This window comes from Girardinichthys multiradiatus, chromosome 5 (genome assembly GCF_021462225.1).
Source record: "Girardinichthys multiradiatus isolate DD_20200921_A chromosome 5, DD_fGirMul_XY1, whole genome shotgun sequence".
Lineage (NCBI taxonomy): Eukaryota > Metazoa > Chordata > Actinopteri > Cyprinodontiformes > Goodeidae > Girardinichthys > Girardinichthys multiradiatus.
In genome coordinates this window covers 4,586,779-4,610,434 of record NC_061798.1, presented here as the reverse complement: position 1 = coordinate 4,610,434, position 23,656 = coordinate 4,586,779, and the positions used below count along the sequence as shown (strand labels likewise).

The window sequence follows — 23,656 nt, the reverse complement described above, 5'->3', positions numbered from 1 at the left end:
TCTACTTTATCACAAAGGAGTTCAGCTTGTCTTAGCTTAGTTCAACCTGACTCAATACAATGTTACCTAATGTAACTCAACTCATCGCAATGCAAAGCAACTCAACACAGTTGAGTTTAGTTCATTTTAGTTAGAGCTAATCCACAACAAACTTTACCTGAAGACTAAACAGGACAAACAGGTCTTATTTATACACACTACAAAGAGAAAACAGAGTTTATTTTTTTAAACTATCATGTTTAACACCCTCCTTCAAAGAAAGAAAACAAATCAGCTAACGTCACATTTTAAGAAAACAACAATGGCAATTGGGATTATAATAGCAGACAATGGGTGGAACTGAAAGAAGAGAGGAAATGCACCTGGAGTGCACAACAGTAAAACTATGCATTTGCTAAAAATTTACTTTATCTTAAATAAAATGAAGTGTGACTCACAGGTTCTCCTTTTGGCCCTGGTGCTCCCCTGATTCCTGGTGGGCCCCGGGCCCCCTACAAAAATACAAACACGAAGAACTAAAGTAAGAACTGGTGCCGATGTATTTTAAAAGCACAGCTGGAGTTATTTTCTGTGAGAACATAATGAAGATAAATATAAAAATATTTTCCATTTCACCACAAGGAAAAAAAAGAATTAGGCTTAGAGTTTTTCCGTGAAATCAGAAGGTGGAGAAAACAGCAAAAGACATTGGGTAAAAATATATCGTAATTGTTCTTTATCTTGTAGAGACACTATAAAGATTTTCCAGTTTTTTTATGTCCAGTTTTTTAATAGTCTTACCTGCGCTCCTATCTGTCCACTCTCCCCTATTGCTCCTCGTTGACCTGGATCCCCCTGAAAAGTGCAGACATTCATCAGTAACATTAATGAACACAAACAAAAGTCTCTGCAGTAATTTGGATTTCCACTCACTGGTGCTCCCTGAATTCCCCGAGGACCTACATCACCAGGCCTTCCGCGAGGTCCCTGTTTGGATGAAGAGTAGAAACAGCTAAAGCTAAAATAATTAAGTTAATTGAGCAATATTTTAATGGCAGTTTTACTTCATTATAAGTTATTGGACCAAAATAGTTTACATGTTGTTAGAGTAAACTTAAAATACATATAAAATCTTGTTTTGTATTGGATCTCCCAGTTAAAGATCTGAATGATTGTAATCGTCCCCAAACATAAGAGTTTAGTTTTAGGCATCTTGGTTAAGTTTAGAGAAATAAAGTCATCATAAAAAGTTCCTACCCTGATTAAAAAAAGAGTTTTAGAAGATGAAAAAATAAACAATAATAAATGATTCAAAAGTTTTTAATACTTCAGTGTGACAAAAATCTGTTATTGGGAAAAATGTCAAAGTAAACCAGTTGCATGAGAGTGGAGAGACTTACTTTTTTCAAGTAATGTTTGATTACTCTAAGTTTTTTCAAGGTTACACCTGAAATAAAGTTCTAGTAGGATTTTACTTCCATCTCCTCATCAATATAGTCCAGCTACCCCGGATGTTCACACAAAATCATAGTAAAAATGGTATCAGCCGGAAGAAGGGAACAAATCATTTCAAAGCATTATATACGCAAAGTGAAGAGTCATAAACTCGATTATTGTGTCAAACTGGTGAAAATACTACACAGAAACTGATCAGGGAGGTTTGCCAAGAGCCTGACAGCAATACTAAAGGAGCTACATGAATTATTTTGTACATACTGATTGTGTTCAACATGTGACTATAGTCTGCGGTACCCTCTGTGGGTCCAGAAATAGTACATGGGTGCAAGATAGAAGTCTTTTTTCATAAAGAAAATAGTAATGCAAACTCCTGAACGTTGTGGGAGATTCCTTTTACATTTTTATGGTATTTTTTCAAACAGAATTGACTGTTTTTCAGTTGAATGGTTCAGGTTCCAAGTCATATTAAAACTAGGCTAAAGTTGTTTTACATCACAAAAACCTGGTATTTTAACAGAGGTGTGTAAACCTTTTGTAACCAACATATAATTGGATAGGTGAAACAATAAAATAACAGCGATTTAAAGAACCTTTTAAGGTTTTACATAAACCATAATGGGTGCTGATAGTTATTGGAATATGGAAAGCTGCTGATCCCTTGATCCAGCCTGAGCTCCTCCCTGAAACGACGTTTGTTTTACATTAGTAGAACTGCTGGCAGCTGGGATGTGCTGTTACTGAAACATAATAGATTTACTGTAGATATTGTTTCCTACTGATTCATCCTTCTCCTCTTCTGTTTTGTCCTGTAAGTTCACATTAATGTTGATATGTTGTTTTACTAACTGTTAGCCTTACCCTGTCTCCTTTGGGGCCCATTATTCCTGGAAGGCCTCTTGGTCCACCTTGGCCCTAAAATTACTCAGCAGATAGAGAGGAGTTAATATGTTGGATTTAAGCAATTTCTCTGAGAATAAAGGTTATCAATTGAGAAATGAAGATCTTTTTTAGAGACAATGATGAAATATTTTACTGGCAGTCCTTGAGCTCCAACTTCACCAGGGGGTCCCTGATCGCCCTCCTCCCCCTGTTTGGGATTGCAGTCTAGTTATGTCAATGTTTGCTTATTACACCCTAATAGATTTTTTATCTGGTAAAGTCTTTGGCATGACATCACCTTGTGTCCTTGTCTTCCGGGCTCACCTGATTCGCCCTTAGCCCCTTTGTGGCCCTGTAGAGTCAAAGTTCAAGTCGAAAATTAGCCTAAAAATGTCGAATGAAACTGATCTACAGCTGGTCCTTAAAAGTGAACTCACTTTCATCCCAGGGAGTCCAGAATATCCAGTCAGACCTGCAGGGCAGGCATTTGGACACTGAAAAATACAACATCAGGCTTATGGTCAGGAAAAAGCTCCACTGAGAGTCTAGTTCACAACTAGAAGTTTGACAGACACCATAATAATAGAAGTTAATCTTTGTTTCTGTACAATCAGTGACCTTGTAAAAAATATATCACTTTACTTTAGAAGCTTCTATTTTCAAATTGATGCCATTTAGTCACTAATTCTTATTTTGTGCATGTGGAGTTTTTAACTTTCTCATGTCCAGAAAATTAGTTCCATTAATTATTGGCTTAATCTGTAATAAAAGAGCAAAATTACCTCAAATAAATAAAAAGATTGAATACAGTTAAGCCTATAGGTAACATAATATTAATTCTCTTAAACTCCACATTTTGGGAAGTGGTTAGGATTGATAAAGACCACAGGCAGAAGCTATTTTAAGAAATACAGTGAATGCTACGCTGCAGGTCTTTAGGTTGAGCTATGGTTGGCTTGTGTTCAGTTCTGGTCCAAACCCATTTTCTCTGTATAACTGTCTCACAACAATATATAATGAAAAAATGTCAAAAATTTAAATATGATGAAAAAACACACTGAGATGCCCCAAAGTAAAAACTCCATCATTACATCCCTCTAAAAGCATGGTTCTGAAACTGTGGCATATATATAGGTGCTTAATTTCTACTGTATACTTCAGATTTAAATATTTTCAGTTTGAGTTGCTTTGAATTGCTAACATGAGCAAAAATGGGGCTCCATCTGATTAGCTGTTAGCCTTTCACTGCTCTGAGGATTCATTTACTTTTCTGCAAACCTACGTTCACTTGACATCTGCCTTCAGCAGAGCTACTGTTAATAATTTCTGAGAATCTCTCTTAAGAAAATCCAAACTATTCCTTTAAGCAGTGGAAGTGAACTGCCTATTTGAATACATGACAGCAAGACAATCTGATTCTGTCTCATATTGCGTGAAACATAAGAAGTGGTGTATGTTCTCAGCATACAAGCTGCACGTTCTTAGTGGAACATTTTTATGAAACATACTGCCTTAAATGAAAAGCAGGATGCAATACAAACTGGTCAACAGTGGAGCTTAATATATAAATAAAACATCTAATACTCTTTAGGTATGGGAAGAATGAGAAGAAGAATGAGAGGCTTGGCCATTGACTTGTTTTCTGAGGTTTAACCTGGCATTATATTTTCAAGCACAATAGAGTCACTTTGGGAGCAAATCATCAAAATTCCTACTTTGGATAAATAGTTAAAAACTGCTTTAAAATAGTCCACAGTTTTCCTGTGTAAGTCAATGAGAAACATCTCATATCCCTGTCCTCATGTCCCCTTGTTAAATGAAGCATGTTGCAGGATTATTTTACTTCTAGATGGACATTAAATGATTATACTTACCAGGTCCTCACCCTGGTAAACAGCTGGAGGTCCCTAAATAGTGCACACAATTAAATTAGTCTATGGCCATGGTAGAATGTTCCATTAATATATATTTTGCATCAAAAATTACACATTTGATTGGGGTGTACAGTGCGCTCCACAGTTATTTGCACCTTTGGTAAAGATGTGTAAAATGTTTTCAAATTAATTCAGCTGTGAATATCCAACCTTTAATTTGAGTGCCTTTGTTGGCCCTTCTTATCTTTCCTGTAAAACACGTGACTGAAGCATTTTAAAATTGATAGTTTACTTCTGATTTGTAATCCAGAAGCAGTGGCGCTGGGGCGCTACCCTCCCTGATAAAAGAGGGGGAAATGCAAAACATAGTTTTACAAATTCTGCTCAGAGTGCCCCAGCAGTGCAGCTGTTTAACCAATTGTGTACAGTTGCTAGGATGAATGAATATATGGCCAATCAGTGTTGCAGAATTTCATGGCTTTGGGGCACTGAAAATGTTGCCCCTCGCAGGTAAAACAAAACCACTCGTGCGGCGCAGTCAATCAGAGGGATGATGGCGAGCTTAACGACGAGGTACAGCTTCCACTGAATTCGGTGAGATCAATTGTTTTTGTCGTCTCACTGTTGATGCCATTCCATATATTGGAGTAGGTAGAGAAATGTATTGTTACATCAGCCCCACCAAGAATACTTTTCACCAACCACCACTGTCCAGGAGGACGGATAGGTTGGTAACATACAGTTTCCATTATAACCATTAGACCAGGGATGTCAAACTCCAGTCCTCGAGGGCCGGTGTCCTTAAACGTTTAGATGTAGATATCCCTGGTCCATCACACCTGAATCTATGGCTGCATTTCCTCCTCATGCAGTCAAGTTCTCCAGAATCCTGCTAACGACCTCATTATATGATTCAGGTGTGTTGAAGCAGAGGCACATCTAAAGGTTGCAGGACACTGACCCTCGAGGACTGGAGTTTGACACCTGTGCAGTAGACGGTATCTACATTCCCACTGGGAGGCAGGCCAGAATCTACTGGGACTTTAACTGGGAATGTGGATTTCAGACAGATAAGATTAAGGGTGATAAGTTTCTCAGCAAACACTCCACATGGGTTTGGTGTTAAACGCAAGATAAATCAATGGAAAAACACCTTATGTACACTGTTATGTATGGTGGAGGAGCTGTGATGCTGCGGGCTTTTTTCTCTTTAATTTCCATTGAAAATGAGCTTTATACAAAGTACCAACAGTAGGGGTGCCAATAACTGTTCCACTGGTGCACTAAAAAGACCAATTATTTATTGAGCATGACAGTATTTCTCCAGTGATAGTATTTAAATTAAAAAGCTGATGTTTATTTTATTTTTAGTGTGAGATCATGTTGCTGCAGAAAAACAGGAAATTATTCATTAGGCCTTTTAGACATCTTTATCAGGGGTGCTGAAAACTGTGAAAATGGTTTCAGGTTTTACATAAAATTACCTGTTTCAAACTATTCTTTTCATACAAGTAAAAACTTTGATGTTACCTCCATGACCAGCTTCCACATATAAAGTAAAGAGATCAGACAGAGACAAACGGGTCTTTACCCGAGGACCAGCAGGACCAGGTAGACCGACGGGACCTCTCCTTCCTTTTACTCCCTATGACAGATACAGAGGTTTTATCAATTCACTAAGACTATCTTGTTGTTGCTGTCCAGAAAATTGTTAATTTACGATTACATTTCCCAAACTTTCCATTTCAATTGACAATTCAAGCTTTAACCATGTGTCATGTACTCACAGAGGGTCCTGCTCTTCCCAGTTCACCTGGTAGCCCATCTGTACCAGGAATACCCTGAAACAAAACAGTAAAACAGGAAGAAACTGTTCTGTTCCAAACTGTTTGTTGAAAAAATGGTACCATGGATTTTTTCCCGCAGATTCTCCCACCTCCTGATTCTAAATGCTAATAAATGTTGGATATTTCCGCCACCTCCTTCTCCATTGCTTTTGCCATGATCTTCTCTGAAATGCTGATTTAAAATGATCCAATAAAGGAATGAAGCAGATTTCAAGGGTTTTGTGAAGAATAATCACTGAAGTTTCAAGATTCATGACTGAAAAGAGAAACTAAAAAGGTCCAAACTGATTCTAGTTTGATGTGAATGTTTTTGTATTATTCATAGAATGAAGTTTTGGTGTTGAAAGACAAAACAGTTTTTCTTTTTAACTGTGGATTTTTTTATTTATTTGTTCTTACTTTTTTAAAGAATAAAACGCTTGCTTTAGAATAGCATCCATAACCATGAAACGTGTCTATAACCTCTGCTTTACTGACAACAGGCAGACAACAGAGAATACTCACATCGGTTCCATCAGGTCCTACACCCTGTGGGTGACAAATCATAGATTAGGACGTTTTAATGTAACACATGCAATCAGACAAAGACAAACTGTTGCAGTAACAACACTATAGTTTACAGTAAGGTTGGGTAGAACAAATAGGACCTTATGAAAATCTAATTTTGTGTTAAACAGTCTGTGATGATCAATTTGCTGGTATCAGGGAGTCTGGATATGAAACTGAAAAATGTTTACTTACAGGTTCTCTAGCAGGTCCCCGGCCTCCAGGTTCCCCCTAAAACCCATCAAGAACAGAAACATTGTCTGAGATCATAAAATATAAACGTGGCTGTATAGTACATTTTCAGATGCACAGAAGTTACTAGAACTCAGTGTGGTGACATTTCCATTTTTAGATGTGAGAATCACCGTCTACAGAGTTATTATTAATGTTTTACTTATGATAAACTTACTTTTGAGCCTTTTGAGCCCACAGGGCCTGGATCTCCTGGAGGTCCCACAAGTCCCTGCAGAGATGATACAGGTTTGGTTAAAATTCACATTTCTCAGCCTGATCTTCAGTTAAACAGTGGTTTAAACAGCTTCTTACGGGTACCACAAAAAGAGAGCACATCACTCCTGTTTTATTTTCTTTGCATTGGATTTCTGTCCATTTTAGAAGAGATTATAAGCTTCTACTGTTTGTTTTTAATCTTTAAATGGTTTGGCCCCATCTTATTTATCTGATTTGCCGTGTCTTTGTGTGTGTGGTAGATCCCTGAGGTCTTCATGCCAGTTTTATTAGATGTTCCAAGGACTAAGTCTGTGCATTGGGGTGACAGGGTGTTCTCAGTACCGGCTCCTAGACTGTGGAACCAGCTCCCTCCAGATCTATGCTCTAACTCTGACCTGGGTCATTTTAAATTGAAACTTATTTAGAAAGGCTTTTAATATCCAGTGGTTTGATGGAACATTATTTCATTATTGCTGTTTCTGTTGTTGGTTGTTTATTATCTTTCCTTTCATTAAATTTCTTTCCTTTCCTGTATGCTTTCTAAAGAACTTTGGTTGCCTAGTCAGCAGTTTTGAAAGGGCTATAGAGATAAATAAATGAAGTGATAATTCTAGGAAAACACAGGATAACCATGTGAACACCAAACTTATTTAGGTTTAATTAAATCTCTCACTTAACACCTCACAGAGCCTGAGTTCATGAGCAGCGGCAGTTTTTGACATGTGCAATGTGGCTTTTTACTTAGGGCTTTATCCTGTCAAGGACAGCACTCAGAAAAAAGCTTATCATCATATACAGAAATGTAAGAAAATATCAGCATATTCCTCTGCTGTTTGTTGGGAGCAGAATTGTTATTTGATTAAAGCACTATTTCACAGTTTTTCCAGGACGTCGGACTGTGCATGATCTTCTCTAGTTCAAAATCTGAAATATTCTGACTTTTCAAATCTAAACGCTACTATTCTTCACTGAAAAGATTTTTTATAAACACAGTTTGACATTTTTCAAATGAAACACTACTAACAACAAATATGAATTGAAGTAAACAACAACAAGATCACTATGCTTTTAAATGGTTTCTAATTTAGGTTGGCCAATTGACAACATTTCAGTTCATTTGGGCACACTTGCGGATGTATCTTAAAGCAACACCTCAAACACACTACTTCTATGTGTGACATCATAGGAAGATCATGAGAAAATCAGTCAAGACATCAGGAAGACAATTGTGGACTTCCACAAGACTGATTCAACAATTCCTAGACATGAAAAAGTTGGTAAAACTTCAAAGAAGCTATACCTCCAAAAGCAACATAAAAAGCCAGATTATACTTTCCCAATGCAATCAGGGTCAAAATGTGGTCAAATGAAACAGAAGAAACTGTTTGGCCATAATAGTAATTGTTATATTTGAAGGACAGAGGTAGAAGCTTGCAAGCCTAAGAACATCATCCCAACAGTGAAGTACATGCTTGGCAGCATCATGTTGTGGGGTGTTTTGCTGTAGGAGGAACTGGTGGACTTCACAAAATGGATGGCATCATTCGAAACATACATTACGTGAAAATAGTGAAGCAACATCTCAAGACGTCAGCCAGGAAATTAAAGCTTGGGCACAAATGGATCTTCTAAATGAATAATGACCTCAAGCAGACCTCCAAATTTGTTACAAACTGTAATAGGAACTATAAGGTCATCACAAATGTCTGATTTTAGTTTTATTAAATATTTGTGAGCAGAAGTGAAAAGGTGTGTGAGAGCAAGGTGGTTTCATTTACACCAGTTCTGTCGTGAGGGAAACCCAAAATATTTGAACCAAGTCATTTTTAAAGGCAGCTCTACCAAATACTAAGGATATACAACTAATATTCTAAAAGAATGCTATCACTCATTATCTGGTATTTAGCAACTGCACCAAAAAAATACAATGTTTGTTCTGCCTTTAAAGTTAAATCATTTTTTATGGAGCAAATGGAAAAAAATGTTAAACCCCAGTTTCTAGACATAGAGTAATAATCAGTTTCTTCTTCCATCAGACAAACATTTAATCATTACAATGTTAGATAACTATTGAATATATAATTCAAATGTTCATGTAGATCCTATCTGAGTATCAATATATTAGATATTAATAATATACACATAAACCACAAAAATATAAGGCAAATATTTTTCAAATAACCTGATTCTGACCTGAACCAGGTCTGGATACATTTGTGGTTGCATTTATTCTTTTAGAATAAAGACTCAGACCCTCTAATTGTAGAATTAGAGGGTTTTACTTTTCTCTGAACGTTCTCTCTCCATGTATGAGGATACAAGAATATTCACCTGTTTAAAGACACTAGTAGAAAAAGGGGAGACACTTCTACATGTCCCCATAAATAACCAAAACACCTTTCTCCAACATAAAGGTTGGTAAAAATAAACTTTACTGCTCTAAGAGTTTTAGTTTTGTACTCCACATTTAAATATCATGGTATATATCACTCTGTGGTGTTCCTGGCACAATCACCAAGCAGACAGAAGAGTCCCTGTGAGCGCTCTGCACCATGTTTCTCAGCATACACGTCTTTCCTGTCAGCCATCTCTGAACAGCCTTTCCCTCCAAACTCCTTTCAGGTGCACACAAAAGACCCCTGTTTCTCTCAGGAAGCTATGTGAGACCCAACTCTAAAAGGCCACACAGATTTATCCAGGGGACCTTTTTCTCTCTCAACATTTCTGCCCACAGGAGGCCAGACCTCAAGTTCTGCAGCTTCAGTTTTCCAGATGTCAAATTCATTTGACAGGACTGTGTGATTAAAATACATTTTAATCAAGACCCATCTTAATATATCTTGATCTCGGTAGATGGTGGTGTTTTGGTTTCATTATTACACACAGTCCTGATTATGTGTTTTTACTCACATCTGCTCCTGGAACGCCTGGAGCTCCAGAAGACCCGTCCTTGCCATTATCTCCGGCAGGACCCTGGAGACAGAACATTTTAACTCATTATCATTCCCTTTATGAAATAAATAAAAACATTAATTTCCACCTCTGTATGCTGAACTGAGAAAAATCACTCACTATTGGTCCAGTTACAGTGGAGTCTTCTCCTCTTTCGCCCTGAGCATGCAGAAAAGAAATGTTAAAATGAACACAAAAATAACTATTGACAGTTGTAGAGTTTTTTTTCCTGGCCATTCAACACATTTCTTTAGTCTGCTTATGACTTTATGAGCTGCCCAAAACTAAATATATTGAGCAGTTTGCAACACAGTCTGTATGTCCAACCATGTACTGACTTCCTGCTGTCTTTCAAGTGATATAAGACACTGTTAAAAACTGGCTCCTGAGGACCCACAGCCAGCTGATGCCTTTTTATTTGTATGTTAGATACAAGTCATCAATAGCAGAGAATTTTCTTCTTAATCAGAACAGAATTGAAGTCAAATAACTGTCAAGAACCTTTAGACAGAGAAACTCTAAACACTGGGAATGAACCCTTCAGTTCAATTTGAAAATCTGTGTTGTTTCTTTTCATTGACACTTATTTCTAGCCTATGTAAGGCACTTTGTGTTGCACCATAGTTGTGTATAAAAAGTGCTGTTTATAAAAAAAAAAAGACTGATTGATGAAATGATGCAGAGAACGATGCAAAAAACATCAGAGATATTTTCAAAAATCAAAATGACAGTATGGAAAAATCCATTTTGCTGTGAGGTGATTGTGTCTGTGTGACTCTCTTCAGATAGTCCCGGATAGAATATTTTGGCTGATGTCCTTTTATTAGAAAAAAATACCAAACATATATATTTGAGGTAAAGTTGCAGTTAATGTGTAAATTATACTTTAATGTTACTGTAGTAAGAGGAGCTCCAAGATTGAAACAGCTGCTGTATGGCAAGATGGTCTCTGCAGTGACTCGGATTAACTTTTATGAAAGGGATAATATAACGCAGACTCACATCAATTCCATCCACTCCAGGTACTCCAGGGATGCCAGGCGGTCCAGGGGACCCTCTGGGACCAGGTGGGCCCCTCTTTTAAACAAACACAGAAAATAGCTTTTTATTTTTTCCCCCATCTAAAATTCACTATTGAACATCATGCAGCGCTGCTGCTGTACTATTTGTGTGCAGGGCAGTCATACAAAGACCCATTGTCCAAGTGATGTGAGATGAAAGACCATGAAACCCAACCAGGCTTCCATTTTAGTCCCATTAAATTGCTTAAGTAACAGCATGTGTACAGATTACAGCTACTGTCTGGACCTCACTGCTGAACATGCTGGAGTAAAGCAGCTTTTTAGGTCATACTTTAATAGAGATATATAAAAAATGCTAACTAAACATTTTAACTGCTTAAATAATACATTCCAGTAATAAAATAATAACATTCACCATAAGTTTAATTTCTTAGACAAAGATTCTGTTCAAAGTTGAAGTGACGATGTTCAATACAAAAATGTTCTACTCTCTACATAATATATGAGGTATGAAGTACAGAAAAAACTCATAGTTAGTCTGTTTCTATAGAGATAGGGATCCTATCAGGAAAAATATTCAGGAAAGTCAACTCATTAAGTAGCTCAAGGCAAATTAAAAAAGTCAGTAGGAACACAACATTTTCTGACCTCCGGCATTAAAAATAACAGGATTAGAGGAGATATTTTCTCCTCAGAATGATCAAACATTATGTCCTATGATACTAGGATGGTTAGAGATAGAAATCACAAAAACAGAAGTTCAGTATTTCTTCCCATGCAGCAGCGGGTACCACAGCCAGTACCACAGAAGTACTATTCTACAACAAGTGGAAAAGTAAAAAAAAAGCCTCTCACCTGAGCAGAGCAAATCAACATAATCTGCAATAAAACCACCAGCAAAGGCTCCTGATGGATCCTGAGGAGAGCCATGGTCTTCCAGAAGAGCCTTAAAGATACTAAAACTCTCCTTTTACCAGATTAGACAAGGCTTTCAATCAGTTCATTTGCCAGTACCCCCCCTGCCTGAAAGCCCACCGCCTGCTGGAGGGAGGATCTGAGAAAGTCCTAACTGTTCCTGAGAAGCTGAGGCTCAGCTGGCTGAAGGAGGAGGGTACCTCAGGAATCACAGGGAGGAAACTTTAAAGGATAAGTAAAAACAATCTAGCTTAACCGAACCTTCATTTTTCTTTATTTATCTATTTTGCTAGAATTCTACAATTTTTAATCCCATCATTTACATAATTTGATTCATAAAAACATTTTATCAAGGCTCCTTACAAGAAAAACAAATCCAATTTATTATTGTAATTCAGTACACCACAAATGTCAATTTGAAACAGATCTTCCCTTTGATATACTGAGTCATTAACAGAAACATCTCACTTTAAACAGAAAAAAACCTCTAGCAGGACCAGAACCAGTTTCAGAATGGGTTGGTGGCTGGAGGTTGAGAAATCACGACAGATGCACGTTCTTTCTATGGAAAAAAAAAGCAAAGATAGAACACTACGTTAATGGCAGCAACAACTGCAAAGACATAATTCAATTCAATTCAGTTTTATTTATATAGCGCCAATTCACAACACATGTTGTCTCAAGGCACTTCACAACAGTCAGGTACATACATTCCAATTAATCCTAACCATTGAACAGTGCAGTCAGAGTTAGTTATTTATTCAAATTGGATAAAAAGTTTTTCTATCTAAGGAAACCCAGCAGATTGCATCCAGTCAGTGACTTGCAGCATTCACTCCTCCTGGATGAGCATGTAGAGACAGTGGACAGTCACTGGCGTTGACTTTGCAGCAATCCCTCATACTGAGCATGCATGTAGCGACAGTGGAGAGGAAAAACTCCTTTTTAACAGGAAGAAACCTCCAGCAGAACCAGGCTCAGTGTGCGCGGCCATCTGCCACGACCGACTGGGGGTTTGAGAGAACAGAGCAGAGACAGAAAAAGAACAAAGAAGCACTGATCCAGGAGTACTTTCTATGGGAAGGAAAAGTAAATGTTAATGGGTGTAGCTCCTTTAGTCGTTTCACCTAGAAAGAAAGAACAGATAAACTCTGAGCCAGTTTTCAAGGTTAGAGTCTGAAAGAGAGCACATAGAGTTAGTCACAGTAGAAGCTCAGTCAATTTCCATGTCTAGGAGAGAGAAAGGGTTAAACACTGAAAGACAGGGCCATGTGGATCATCGCTAGAAGGTGAGCATTAAGTTATTGCCAGCAGAAGCTTGGACGATAACCCTCTCCAGAAAGGTGTCACAGGTAGACACAGAATCAGGCCAGGTGTAGCTTCTAGGAAGAGAAAAGAGAGAGAACATAGTTAAAAGCTGAAATTGTTTTATTCTCCACGTATGTGGAGAATAAACGAGTCAGATTTTCAGAGTGAGGAAAACGGGCCAGTATGTCCTCCAGCAGCCGAAGTCTTCAGCAGCATAACTAGAGATAGTTCAGGATAACCTAAGCCACTGTAACTATAAGCTTTATCAAAAAGGAAGGTTCTAAGCCTAGTCTAAAAAGTAGACAGGGTGTCACAGACAAAACCTGAAGCTGATTCCACTGAAGAGGAGCCTGAGAACTAAACGATCCAGCTTCTACTCTACTGTTAGAAATTGTAGGAGCCACCATAAAACCTGCAAGAAACCTGAAAGCAAAGTGCTTTGTTATGAATTTATGGAACTGTGAGTTCCTTAGGATAAGCTGGAGCTCGGATATTTAGATTTATAAGTAGGAAGAAAAACAATCAATTCAGTCCAATCCAGATACATCTTCAGGTTCAAAAAAGTTACAAATAGTGCCATTTAATGCAGATGTCATAACAGTACAATGCCAGTTAGTCAAAACCTGTCTATGTATGCCCAGTAATTCTCATCCCTTTTAACAGCAGAACCAGACTCAGTATGAGTGGTTATCTGCTGCAAGCAGCTTGGGGTTAAGAGGACAGAGAGCAGACACAAAAAAAAAAAATCCTTTAAATTTCACCCAGAGTTGGACAAAATTACATCCACAAGAGCTGCTTCTGCAAGAAAGATCTAGAGGTGCTTTTGTGTCTGCTGTCGTGGATCTCTTTTTTACCAAAAGATCTAGCTGAACAGTTAAAAAATATGACTGGACAAATGTGAATTTGGAAGTATGTGTTTCTGTATGACAGCACGGTGGCTCAGGAATCAGTACTGTTAACCCACAGCAGAAAGGTCCTGGATTTAAATCTTGGACGGGCCTTTCTGTGTGGCGTTTACACATTCCTTGAAAACATGGGTGAATTCTTTGACTTCCTTCCACAATCCAAAGACCTGCATGCTGAGCCCATACCATCTTTAAATTGTCCTTTAAATCTAAGAGTGTAGGCACAGTTGTCTGTCCTTTCTCTGTCCTTGTTTTGTGATGGACCTGCAACATGACCAGGGTGTCCCCTGCCTTGCCTTAAAATCAACTGGATCAGGATCAAGTGAGTATAGAAAATGGATGGACAGGTGCATGTTTGTCTTTGAAAGAATGGGAGAAATCTTAAGGAGGAAATGAGTCTGATACAAAGAGTGGTCCAAGCAAGGAAGAAACATAAATTTAGCATAAAACCATTCTGATTGGAACATTCATTAATAAATGGCAGAGTTAGGAAAGCTAACTGTGGAGTTAAAGTAGATAAGGACGGCTGGATTACGATAAAAGAAACCAGGATGAACCTGGTATGGTTTTACCGGCTGCTGCCCAGTAGGTGGCAGTATGCCCCGGAAAGCCTTAAAGAGGATGAAGAAGACGAGGAAGAGGCGTTGGCTGGAGGGAGGTTGGTTGAACCCGGAAAAGGATTGGTTGGAGGCAGGATCTTGGCGCGAAACTTCGATCTGAAAACGTTGGTCTACTAAGAACCCCACAGTGGTAGAAATTATTTACTTTTGGAAGTGGCAGTAAAAGGCATAAACTGGTATGTGAATGGTTCAGAATGGATACACAGGAGGATAATATGGACTTTGATGAATGGACGCCAGTAAGTAGAGGGAGAGGACGCGGAAGAGGTAAAGCAGAAGAAGGAAAAATGTTAGACAGCCAAAGGAATAAAAGAGAGTTGGAAGAAAACAGTTCTGAAGAAGAGAGAGTAGTTAGGAGGAAAATCGGAAGGGAAGAATGTAAAATAATATTAAAGATAAAAAATGAAGAAGAAAAAGAGAACCTGAGTCCTATTTCACTATCTAGAGAAATTAAAAAAAAGATAGGAGATGTTGAAATGGTGAAGGTCTTGAGAGATGGAAATATACTGGTGGTGTGTAAAACTGAAGAACAAAGAAGAAAGGCTTTACAAGTGGAAAACATTTGCAAGAAAACAGTGACAGAGAGGAAGATTATAGGAGAAGATAAAATCATTCGGGGGGTAATTTATGGCATTCCTATGGAGGAAGATATAGACAAGTTAAAAAAAAGCATTGTTGGTGCAAAGGTAAAAAATCTCAAAAGACTGACAAAAAATGTAAATGGTGAAAGAGTAGGAAGCCTGTCAATTTTAATAGATTTTGAAGAAAAGGTGTTGCCACAAAATGTTAAAATAGGATATCTGAGTTTTTCTGTGAGGCCTTTCATTCCTCCACCACTAAGATGTTTTAAATGTCAGAGATATGGTCATATAGCAGCTGTCTGTAAAGGAAAACAAAGATGTCCAAAGTGTGGAGAAGATCACAGAATTGAAGATTGTGGGGAAGAAGTGCAGGAAAAATGTTGCAATTGTGGAGGGCAACATAGAGTTACATTCGGGGGATGTGAGGTAAGGAAGAAAGCAAAAGAAATCCAACAAATTAAAATGACTAAAAACATAAGCTATGCCGAAGCAGTCAAAAATGTACAGAAAGAAAGATCAAGGGATGAAGGTCAAATTAGGATTCAAGATTATCAACAAAGAAAAGTAGAATCAGAGGAAAATGTTACAATGTCTGTGGAAAAACTGATATTATTCATAGCTTATGTCATTAACTGCACTGAACAGGCTAAACACAAAACAGAAAAGATTAAAATAATAGTCAGAGGAGCAGAAAAGTTCTTAGGGTTTAAAGAAGGATCTTGGGAAAACATTAATAAAAAGTTGGAAACAGATGGAAGGCAAGGAGGAACCCCAGCTGATAGAAATATATGATAATATTACAGTGGAATGCAAGAAGTTTAATCGCTAATGGACAGGAATTTAAAGGGTATATAGATGGAATTGAAGAAAAACCAGAAATTATATGTATACAGGAGACGTGGTTAAAACCAAACCTAGATTTTGTGTTTAAAGGGTATAATAGTATCAGAAGGGATAGAATAGAAGGAAGTGGAGGAGGATGTGGAATATTTATAAAAGAAGGGATACAATATCAGATATTAGGAAAAGGCAAAGAGTTAGAATATATAGTAGTTGAAATTTACAATAAAAAGGAAAAGTGTAAAATAATAAATTTTTATAATCCATGTAAAATATTATCATTTGAGTTGATGGATGAATTAATGGGATACTTAGAAGGAAAAGTAATCTGGTGTGGAGATTTTAATGCTAACAGCACATTATGGGGAAAATGTAATGATAAAAATGGACAAGTTATTGAAGAAATAATGGAAATAAAAAATTTGGTATGTATAAATGATGGAAAAGGAACAAGAATTAATGTAAAAACAGGTACAGAATCTGTGATTGATTTAACAATAGTATCAAATTGTTTAGCCAATAACTGTGAGTGGGACATTGACAAAGATACAACAGTAGGCAGTGATCATTACCCCATTAAAATCATAACAGGAATATTAATAAATAACAGGAATACAGGATTATATAAAAGATGGAACTTTAATAAGGCTGATTGGGAAAAATTTAAATATTTAAGTCAAAAGAAATTGGAAGAAATAGATGAGTCAATTGATATAAATAGTTTAAATATAAATATCTGTAAAAAAATATTACAGGCTGCAGAAGAATCAATAAAAAAAGGAGGAAGAAAGAACGATAAAAAAATTGTGCCATGGTGGACAAAAGAATGTAGTGAAGTAATAAAATTAAGAAATAAAGCATTTAAAATGTTAAAAAGTAACCCAATTTATCAGAATTTAATTGAGTACAAAAGAAAGCAGGCAAAGGTAAGAAAGATCATTAAACATACAAAAAGAGAATATTGGAGAAACTTTTGTAATACCGTAGGGAGAGAAACAAAAATTGATCAAATTTGGAAAACGATTAAAAGAATGAAGGGTATTAGAAAAGAATATGGATATCCTATATTAAAAATAGATAATATAACTATAACGGAAGATAAAGAAAAAGCAGAAATATTAGCTAAAACATTTAGTAAAATTCATAGTTCAAATAATATTAGTGAAGAGGGAAAGAAAGGTAGGGAAATCACAAAGATGAAATATAAAGAATTAATGCAAAATAATGTAGATACAAATAAATTAATAAATGAACCATTTACACAAGGAGAATTGAACTTTGTAACCAGGAAAACAAAAAATACATCACCTGGAAAAGATCAAATTTACTATACGATGATAGAACATCTTAATGACAAAGCAAAAGACAAAATATTAGAATTATACAATAAAGTCTGGGAGGAGGGAGAGCTGCCACAGAGCTGGAAGGAAGCAATAATTATTCCAATAGCTAAACCAGGAAAAGATAACACAAAACCAGAAAATTATAGACCGATCGCATTAACATCAAATATTTGTAAAATAATGGAAAAAATGATTAATAATAGATTAACATATTATTTAAATATTAATGGATATATATCTAGAAATCAAAATGGGTTTAGAAAAGGGAGAAGCACAAATGACTCTGCATTATGTTTAGAATATGAAATTAGGAGAGCACAAATAAACAAAGAAAATGTAGTAGCTGTATTTTTTGATATAGAAAAAGCATATGACATGATGTGGGTTGAAGGATTATTAATTAAATTAAATAAAATGGGTATTACTGGAAAAATGTTTAACTGGATTAAAGATTTTTTATCAAATAGAACAATACAAGTAAGAATTGGTCAAGAATTGTCAGATAAATATATAATAGATAATGGTACTCCTCAAGGAAGTATTATAAGTCCGTTATTGTTTTCTATAATGATAAATGATGTATTTAAAAATATTGGTAAGGACGTCGGTTGCTCACTATTTGCAGATGATGGAGCTATATGGAAAAGGGGTCGTAATATCAAATTTATTGAAAAGAAAATACAGGATGAGATTATTAGAATAGAACAATGGGCAAATCAATGGGGATTTAAATTCTCAGTGGAAAAAACAAAACTAATGGTGTTTACACAGAAAAGGAAAAGAGAAAATATCAAACTAAAATTATACAATCAAGTTTTAGAACAAGTAAAAAATATAAAATTTTTAGGTATATGGTTTGATGAAAAAATTATATGGAAAGTACATATAGAAAAAATCATAGATAAATGCAAAAGAATATTAAACATTATGAGATGTATGGCTGGTATTGATTGGGGAGCAGATCGAACATCATTAAAAAGAATTTATACAGGATTAATTAGATCAAATATTGATTATGGAAGTATAATTTATGGATCAGCAGCAAACACTCATCTTATAAAATTAGACAATATACAACATCAAGCTTTAAGAATTTGTACAGGAGCAATCAGAACCAGTCCAATAGCAGCACTTCAGGTAGAGATGGGAGAGATGCCATTAGATCTAAGAAGGAAACAGTTAGCAATAAATTACTGGATAAACTTACAAAGCAATAATCCGGATCATCCCACACGTGATATTTTAAAACCATGCTGGGAAAAAGAAAAAAAACAAGTTAAGAGTTTTGGTTGGATTATCAATAATATAGCAGAAAAATTTCAAATATATGAAAAAGAAATAAGTTTAATGTTGCATTTGCCAGTAGTGCCACTTTGGCTATTACCAGAAGCAGTGGTGGATATGGCATTGATGGAAAAGAAAAAGGATCCAAAATGTAGATTAGATTCAAGTATAATACAAGAATATATAAACAATTACTATCATTATGTCCAGATTTACACAGACGCATCAAAAACAGATGAAAAAATAGGAGTAGCATTTGTAATACCAGAATTTAAAATAAAAGTAGGAAAAAGAATTACAGATGGATTATCAGTATATTCAGGAGAATTATTAGCAATATTGTTAGCAGTGCAGTGGGTGGAGGATATAAAACCATTAAAAACAATCATTTGTTCAGACTCAAGTTCAGCATTATTAAGTTTAAAACATAATCATTCAGAGGGTAGACCAGACATTTTGTTGGAAATAAAACTTACTTTATTTAGAATACAAAGAATGGGATTAATATTAGTGTTTTTATGGGTACCAGCACATGTAGGAGTTGGAGGGAATGAGAAGGCGGACAGGATGGCAAAGAAGGCAACACAAAACAACATTAGCTTTATAATAAATATTAGTAGGTCAGAGGCAAGAAATATAATTAAACAGAGAATCAGGAAAGAGTGGCAAAAAAGGTGGGATGAAGAAAAGAAAGGAAGATGGTTTTACAGAATCAACAAGATAGTAGGAGAAGTAAGAACAGGAAGAAGGAGTAGAAAAGAGGAAAGATTAATTACAAGATTAAGAATAGGACATACAGGACTTAATTCTACATTGTTCAAGATAAAGAAACATAATACAGGAAAATGTGATTATTGTGGAGAGGAGGAAACAATAGAACATGTAATATTGAAGTGTCAGAAATATGAACAAGAAAGAACAATTTTAAGGAGAGAATTTGTAGGTATTAAAGAAAATTTTATATTGAGAGATACTTTGCAAAGAAGTTTAGGTAGCAAACATATTCAAATTATAATTAGATTTTTCAAAAGCACTAAATTAATAAATAAAATTTGATTGTTGTAATAGTAAATAAGATTTAAAACCATGAAGAACCACACTCCATACCAGTTGGTGGCGGTAATGCACATCTTCAAGTTATTTGCCAACTGCCAAAAAACAACACAGAAGAAGAAGAAGAAGGAAGAGGCGTTAGTTTCAAAGCTTGTTAACGGTTGTCTTGGTGCTGGGTGTGTAAACTTCTAAACGAAACAGTTTATCAGTTAATGTTGCTGTCAGGGACTCGCTATAGCAAGGAAACAGCAGCAGCTTTGTTAAGGAGCTCGTTTTTTGTTACACAGGAGCGGCCATTATACCAGAGGTTCCTTCAGCTCTCTGTAAGCCACTCTGTTACTTCCATTGTGTTAACAAGTTTGGCCTGAGGTAGGTCAAACCTTTTATGTTTAACTAGATAATGACTGCAGTCTACTGTTAACCTCGGCGTAACTTTAAAGTAAATTTACTTAGTACCGATAAATAACCTAAACGTCTAAATCGAACAGAAATTAAATAAAATATTAATATTTTTGTCATGCTGACATAACACACGACATTTTCACCTTTCTGCGGTACTAGTGCTCCTTTACTGCAGGATTTTCCGACACATTTGGCTTGTAAATATATAATAAATGCTGCTTTTCTGTTATCAAATGATCATTTAAACGTTGCACATTTTTTTATTCGTTTAACAGTTTTCTGGTAAATTCCTCCCTCATAAAAACAAAGTTGACAACACTATGGACAATCTGGACTTCTCAGTAGAAGAAATTCAACAACAACTGGCTGTACTTGGCTATAGGAACATACCAAAACACAGGCTGCTGGAGTTTAAGCAAGGTCAGCCTCATGAACCATATGTTTCTTTCTTGGAACATTTGGAGTGATAAATATTTAATTTCCAAATAAAAAATTCAGTCATTTGCCTTGTCTTCGTGTGCATCCTATCAGATCTTGATAAAGTGATTCGCCATGGACAGTGGAAGAACCTGGCCTCTGCCACGCCTACAAACATAAACTCTCAGACAGCAACATCTCATTCAAGTCCTCCTGCTTATACTAAAGAAAAAGGTGAGAGCACCAGTTATCTTAACCATTTTAATCATGATACTGGGACAGGATTTTCCTTGATTGTGTTGCTGTGTTTGCTTTATTTCTCCACAGTCAGCCTGTTGTACTCTAAAGGATCCAGTGCAGGATTTTTCATGCATCAAGAGAAAACATACCGGGACACCAAGGTAAACAAGAGTAATGTACATCCAGATGTACTCATATCTTTTTCACTGTTCTTTGTGGTATTGCATGTTATGGGGTTTGTTTATGTACAGCTCTATCAAGGTAACACCACAGAATTTCCATTAGAGTGAGTCTAGACTTTGACTGGGCCAGTCGAACAGGTTGATTCTTTTCCTTTTCAGTTATTCTGTTGATTTGCTGGTCTCCTGTTGTATGGGGCAGTTCTAATATAATTTTAAAATGTTGTCTGCAATGTTATCTTGAGTATACAAAGTTTGTTGTTGACTCGTTGGCCTGGTTTCTATGGCAGGAAAATAAGATCCAATCATGACCCCTCCACCACCGTGTGTGAAAAGTTGTTTGAGGTGTTTAGTTTGCACCAAAAGCACTTTTGTGCATAATTTGTGGGGTTTGTCAAAATAATCAATATTTCGATAAAACTGATACTTCGTCAATTCAGTTCAGTTTTTTTATATAGCGACAATTCACAACACAACTCCTGACACTTTAGAAAATAAATAATAATAAAAAACTAAATAATTAGTCGTCTGAGAGGATATAGGTAAGGAGTAGGCCTAAGTCTGGATGTCTTATGCAGGAGAAGTTTATTACCATAGCTGCAGGACCCAGAGACACAAAAAACAAGACATTGTGTTTAACTACATTAAAACTAGTTACACAGTCTGGATCCATTTTAGAAAAAGTGGAAGAAGTGAGAGAAGCAGGGGTTTAATTTAAACAGAGAAACAAGCATTTGAAAATCAGAGGGGGTAAAAATTACCCCCTTTGTGGTTTCAGTGTTAAGGATATTTATCAGGTTTAAGGCATCACTGCACTTTTTTCACAAACCAATGCTCATCTAGTCAAGTACGTAATGAAACTGAGTGGCACCACATGGTCACATTCTATCACTAAACACGTTCATTCATTGAAACACACATCTTTGTTCACTGCATAACAACATAACATAATGCCTGGATTCTAGCAGGGACCAGAGTTAGCAAGAGTTATGAAGAAGGTAATAAACTAGGGACACAAGCACTGTCATCTTTCATGGCAGGTTTGTTTACACTTAGTACGTAACCACTAGCAACCAGAAAGATTGTGTTAGTCTGATCTCTTACTTCTCTGCTCTGCCTCCCACCGTGAATGAATGAGCCGATGGGAGATGCTGCCTGCGGGTCGGGCTGCGCACCGATGTCCTGTTCTGTCAGAGCGCCAACACTGAGCGCGCCGCGCATGCGGTTTAGGGACTGGATCCTTACACACAAAAGTGCGCGTGCGGGGCTGATACGCCGACCAGACCACATTTAGAGGGGGGTGACCCCTTTTTTGGACGGTTTGAACATATTGTAAAAGACGAGATTGCTTTTCAACTCTAATAATAAATTTTTTTTAAAACACTAAAAAAAAAGATCCTGGGTTATTTGAAAAAAACATTCCAGGCTTGGGCCTCAAAGTTAAACCTATTTGGTTGACATGTGATGTATTTTACAAATGTGCACACAGAAGAACAAAAACAACAGTTGGCCAATGAGACATTGTGATTCATACGCTGAACAGTCTGTGGGTCCGAGGCTGCAGCTCCCAGCTGGTGCTCCCAACAGGCTGCAGGAAGAGCCGGATACCGAAGACACCCTGGACTCACTTCTGTCTGAAAGCTACACTTCCTTTTCCGAGCACCAGGAGAGGCGATTTATCAAGAGAAAGGTTTTAAGGTGGGTTTAAGCTCTGACTTTTCATCTTATTTGCTTTTCTAGCTCTGGAAATCACAACCTATGGTAGCTTTGTGGAAAAATGTTTTCTGACAATACAAAATATGTAAGAAATATAATTATAAAAAGTAGGGATTACCCTTTTTGATTGATTGATCCTTTCTATTTCCTTTAAAATGTAATAACTTATGTAACCTATTTTATCATTTCTATGTTTAATACTACCTGTGTTTTTGCTGTGGTTTTACAAACTACTGACCATGTGATAAATCAAATATTGTGTTGTTCCCAGAAAACGAAAAGGAAAGTCTCTCATCTGTGATGAATCGGTGTACACAGAAGATTCAGGTAATGAACACCACTAAGTACAGTGCCTTGTAGCAGTTTTCATATACACATCATTTTTACATTACAACCACAAACCTCCATGTGTTTTCCATCAGTTAAAGTGTATGTGATAGACCAACACAAAGAACTTCATAATGTGAAGCGGATGGAAAATATACATTTCTAAACGTTTTAGACATAAAAATCTAAAAAGGTGTTCTGTACATTTGTACCCAGCTCTTTGGGTCAGAGCTCCATAGAACTATCGTTCATTGCACTTACAGCTGAAAGTCGGTTGGGGTGTGTCTCTACCAGCTTTGCACATCGGGAGACTAAAACATTTGGTCCATGTTGTAAAAAAAAGCTCAAGCTCAGTCAGATTGAATGGACAGCATCTGCAAACACTTTTCAGTTGGATTTGGGTCTGGACTTTGACTGGGTCATATTCAAATATGCATCTGCTTTTATCTAATTTCTTCTGATGTAGCTCTGGTTATGTGTTAAAGGTCCAGCTCATTCTTCTTCAGTTTCTAAACGGTT

The 23,656-nt window shown here is 36.5% G+C and overlaps 2 protein-coding genes across 10 annotated transcripts in view; one reads left to right on the top strand and one right to left on the bottom strand.

Annotated features, from left to right (window-relative positions):
- col9a1a (collagen, type IX, alpha 1a) overlaps positions 1-12,073 on the bottom strand; it is a 32,263-nt gene extending 20,190 nt beyond the window's left edge. The window contains exons 1-17 of the mRNA XM_047365792.1: positions 11,863-12,073; positions 10,988-11,062; positions 10,106-10,144; positions 9,944-10,006; positions 6,993-7,046; positions 6,779-6,814; positions 6,542-6,565; positions 5,978-6,031; positions 5,782-5,835; positions 4,191-4,223; positions 2,754-2,810; positions 2,615-2,668; positions 2,471-2,524; positions 2,296-2,349; positions 913-966; positions 781-834; positions 438-491 (exon numbers count right to left, since the gene is read on the bottom strand). Of these exons, the coding sequence (XP_047221748.1) occupies positions 438-491; positions 781-834; positions 913-966; positions 2,296-2,349; positions 2,471-2,524; positions 2,615-2,668; positions 2,754-2,810; positions 4,191-4,223; positions 5,782-5,835; positions 5,978-6,031; positions 6,542-6,565; positions 6,779-6,814; positions 6,993-7,046; positions 9,944-10,006; positions 10,106-10,144; positions 10,988-11,062; positions 11,863-11,937 (888 nt within the window). The 5' untranslated portion in view covers positions 11,938-12,073. The remainder of the gene's footprint in view (positions 1-437; positions 492-780; positions 835-912; positions 967-2,295; positions 2,350-2,470; positions 2,525-2,614; positions 2,669-2,753; positions 2,811-4,190; positions 4,224-5,781; positions 5,836-5,977; positions 6,032-6,541; positions 6,566-6,778; positions 6,815-6,992; positions 7,047-9,943; positions 10,007-10,105; positions 10,145-10,987; positions 11,063-11,862) is intronic.
- A 2,600-nt stretch (positions 12,074-14,673) lies between these two features.
- hyls1 (HYLS1 centriolar and ciliogenesis associated) overlaps positions 14,674-23,656 on the top strand; it is a 22,690-nt gene continuing 13,707 nt past the window's right edge. For 4 of the 9 annotated variants that reach the window (XM_047365793.1, XM_047365801.1, XM_047365802.1 and 1 more), the window contains exons 1-7: positions 14,674-14,776; positions 19,992-20,179; positions 20,534-20,678; positions 20,790-20,909; positions 21,003-21,076; positions 22,584-22,792; positions 23,082-23,137. In XM_047365793.1, coding sequence (XP_047221749.1) covers positions 20,069-20,179; positions 20,534-20,678; positions 20,790-20,909; positions 21,003-21,076; positions 22,584-22,792; positions 23,082-23,137 — 715 coding nt within the window. In that variant the 5' untranslated portion in view covers positions 14,674-14,776; positions 19,992-20,068. Of the gene's footprint in view, positions 14,777-19,991; positions 20,226-20,533; positions 20,679-20,789; positions 20,910-21,002; positions 21,077-22,583; positions 22,793-23,081; positions 23,138-23,656 lie in introns of those variants that run through there. The other 5 variants (XM_047365794.1, XM_047365795.1, XM_047365799.1 and 2 more) reach the window with 5 other exon arrangements.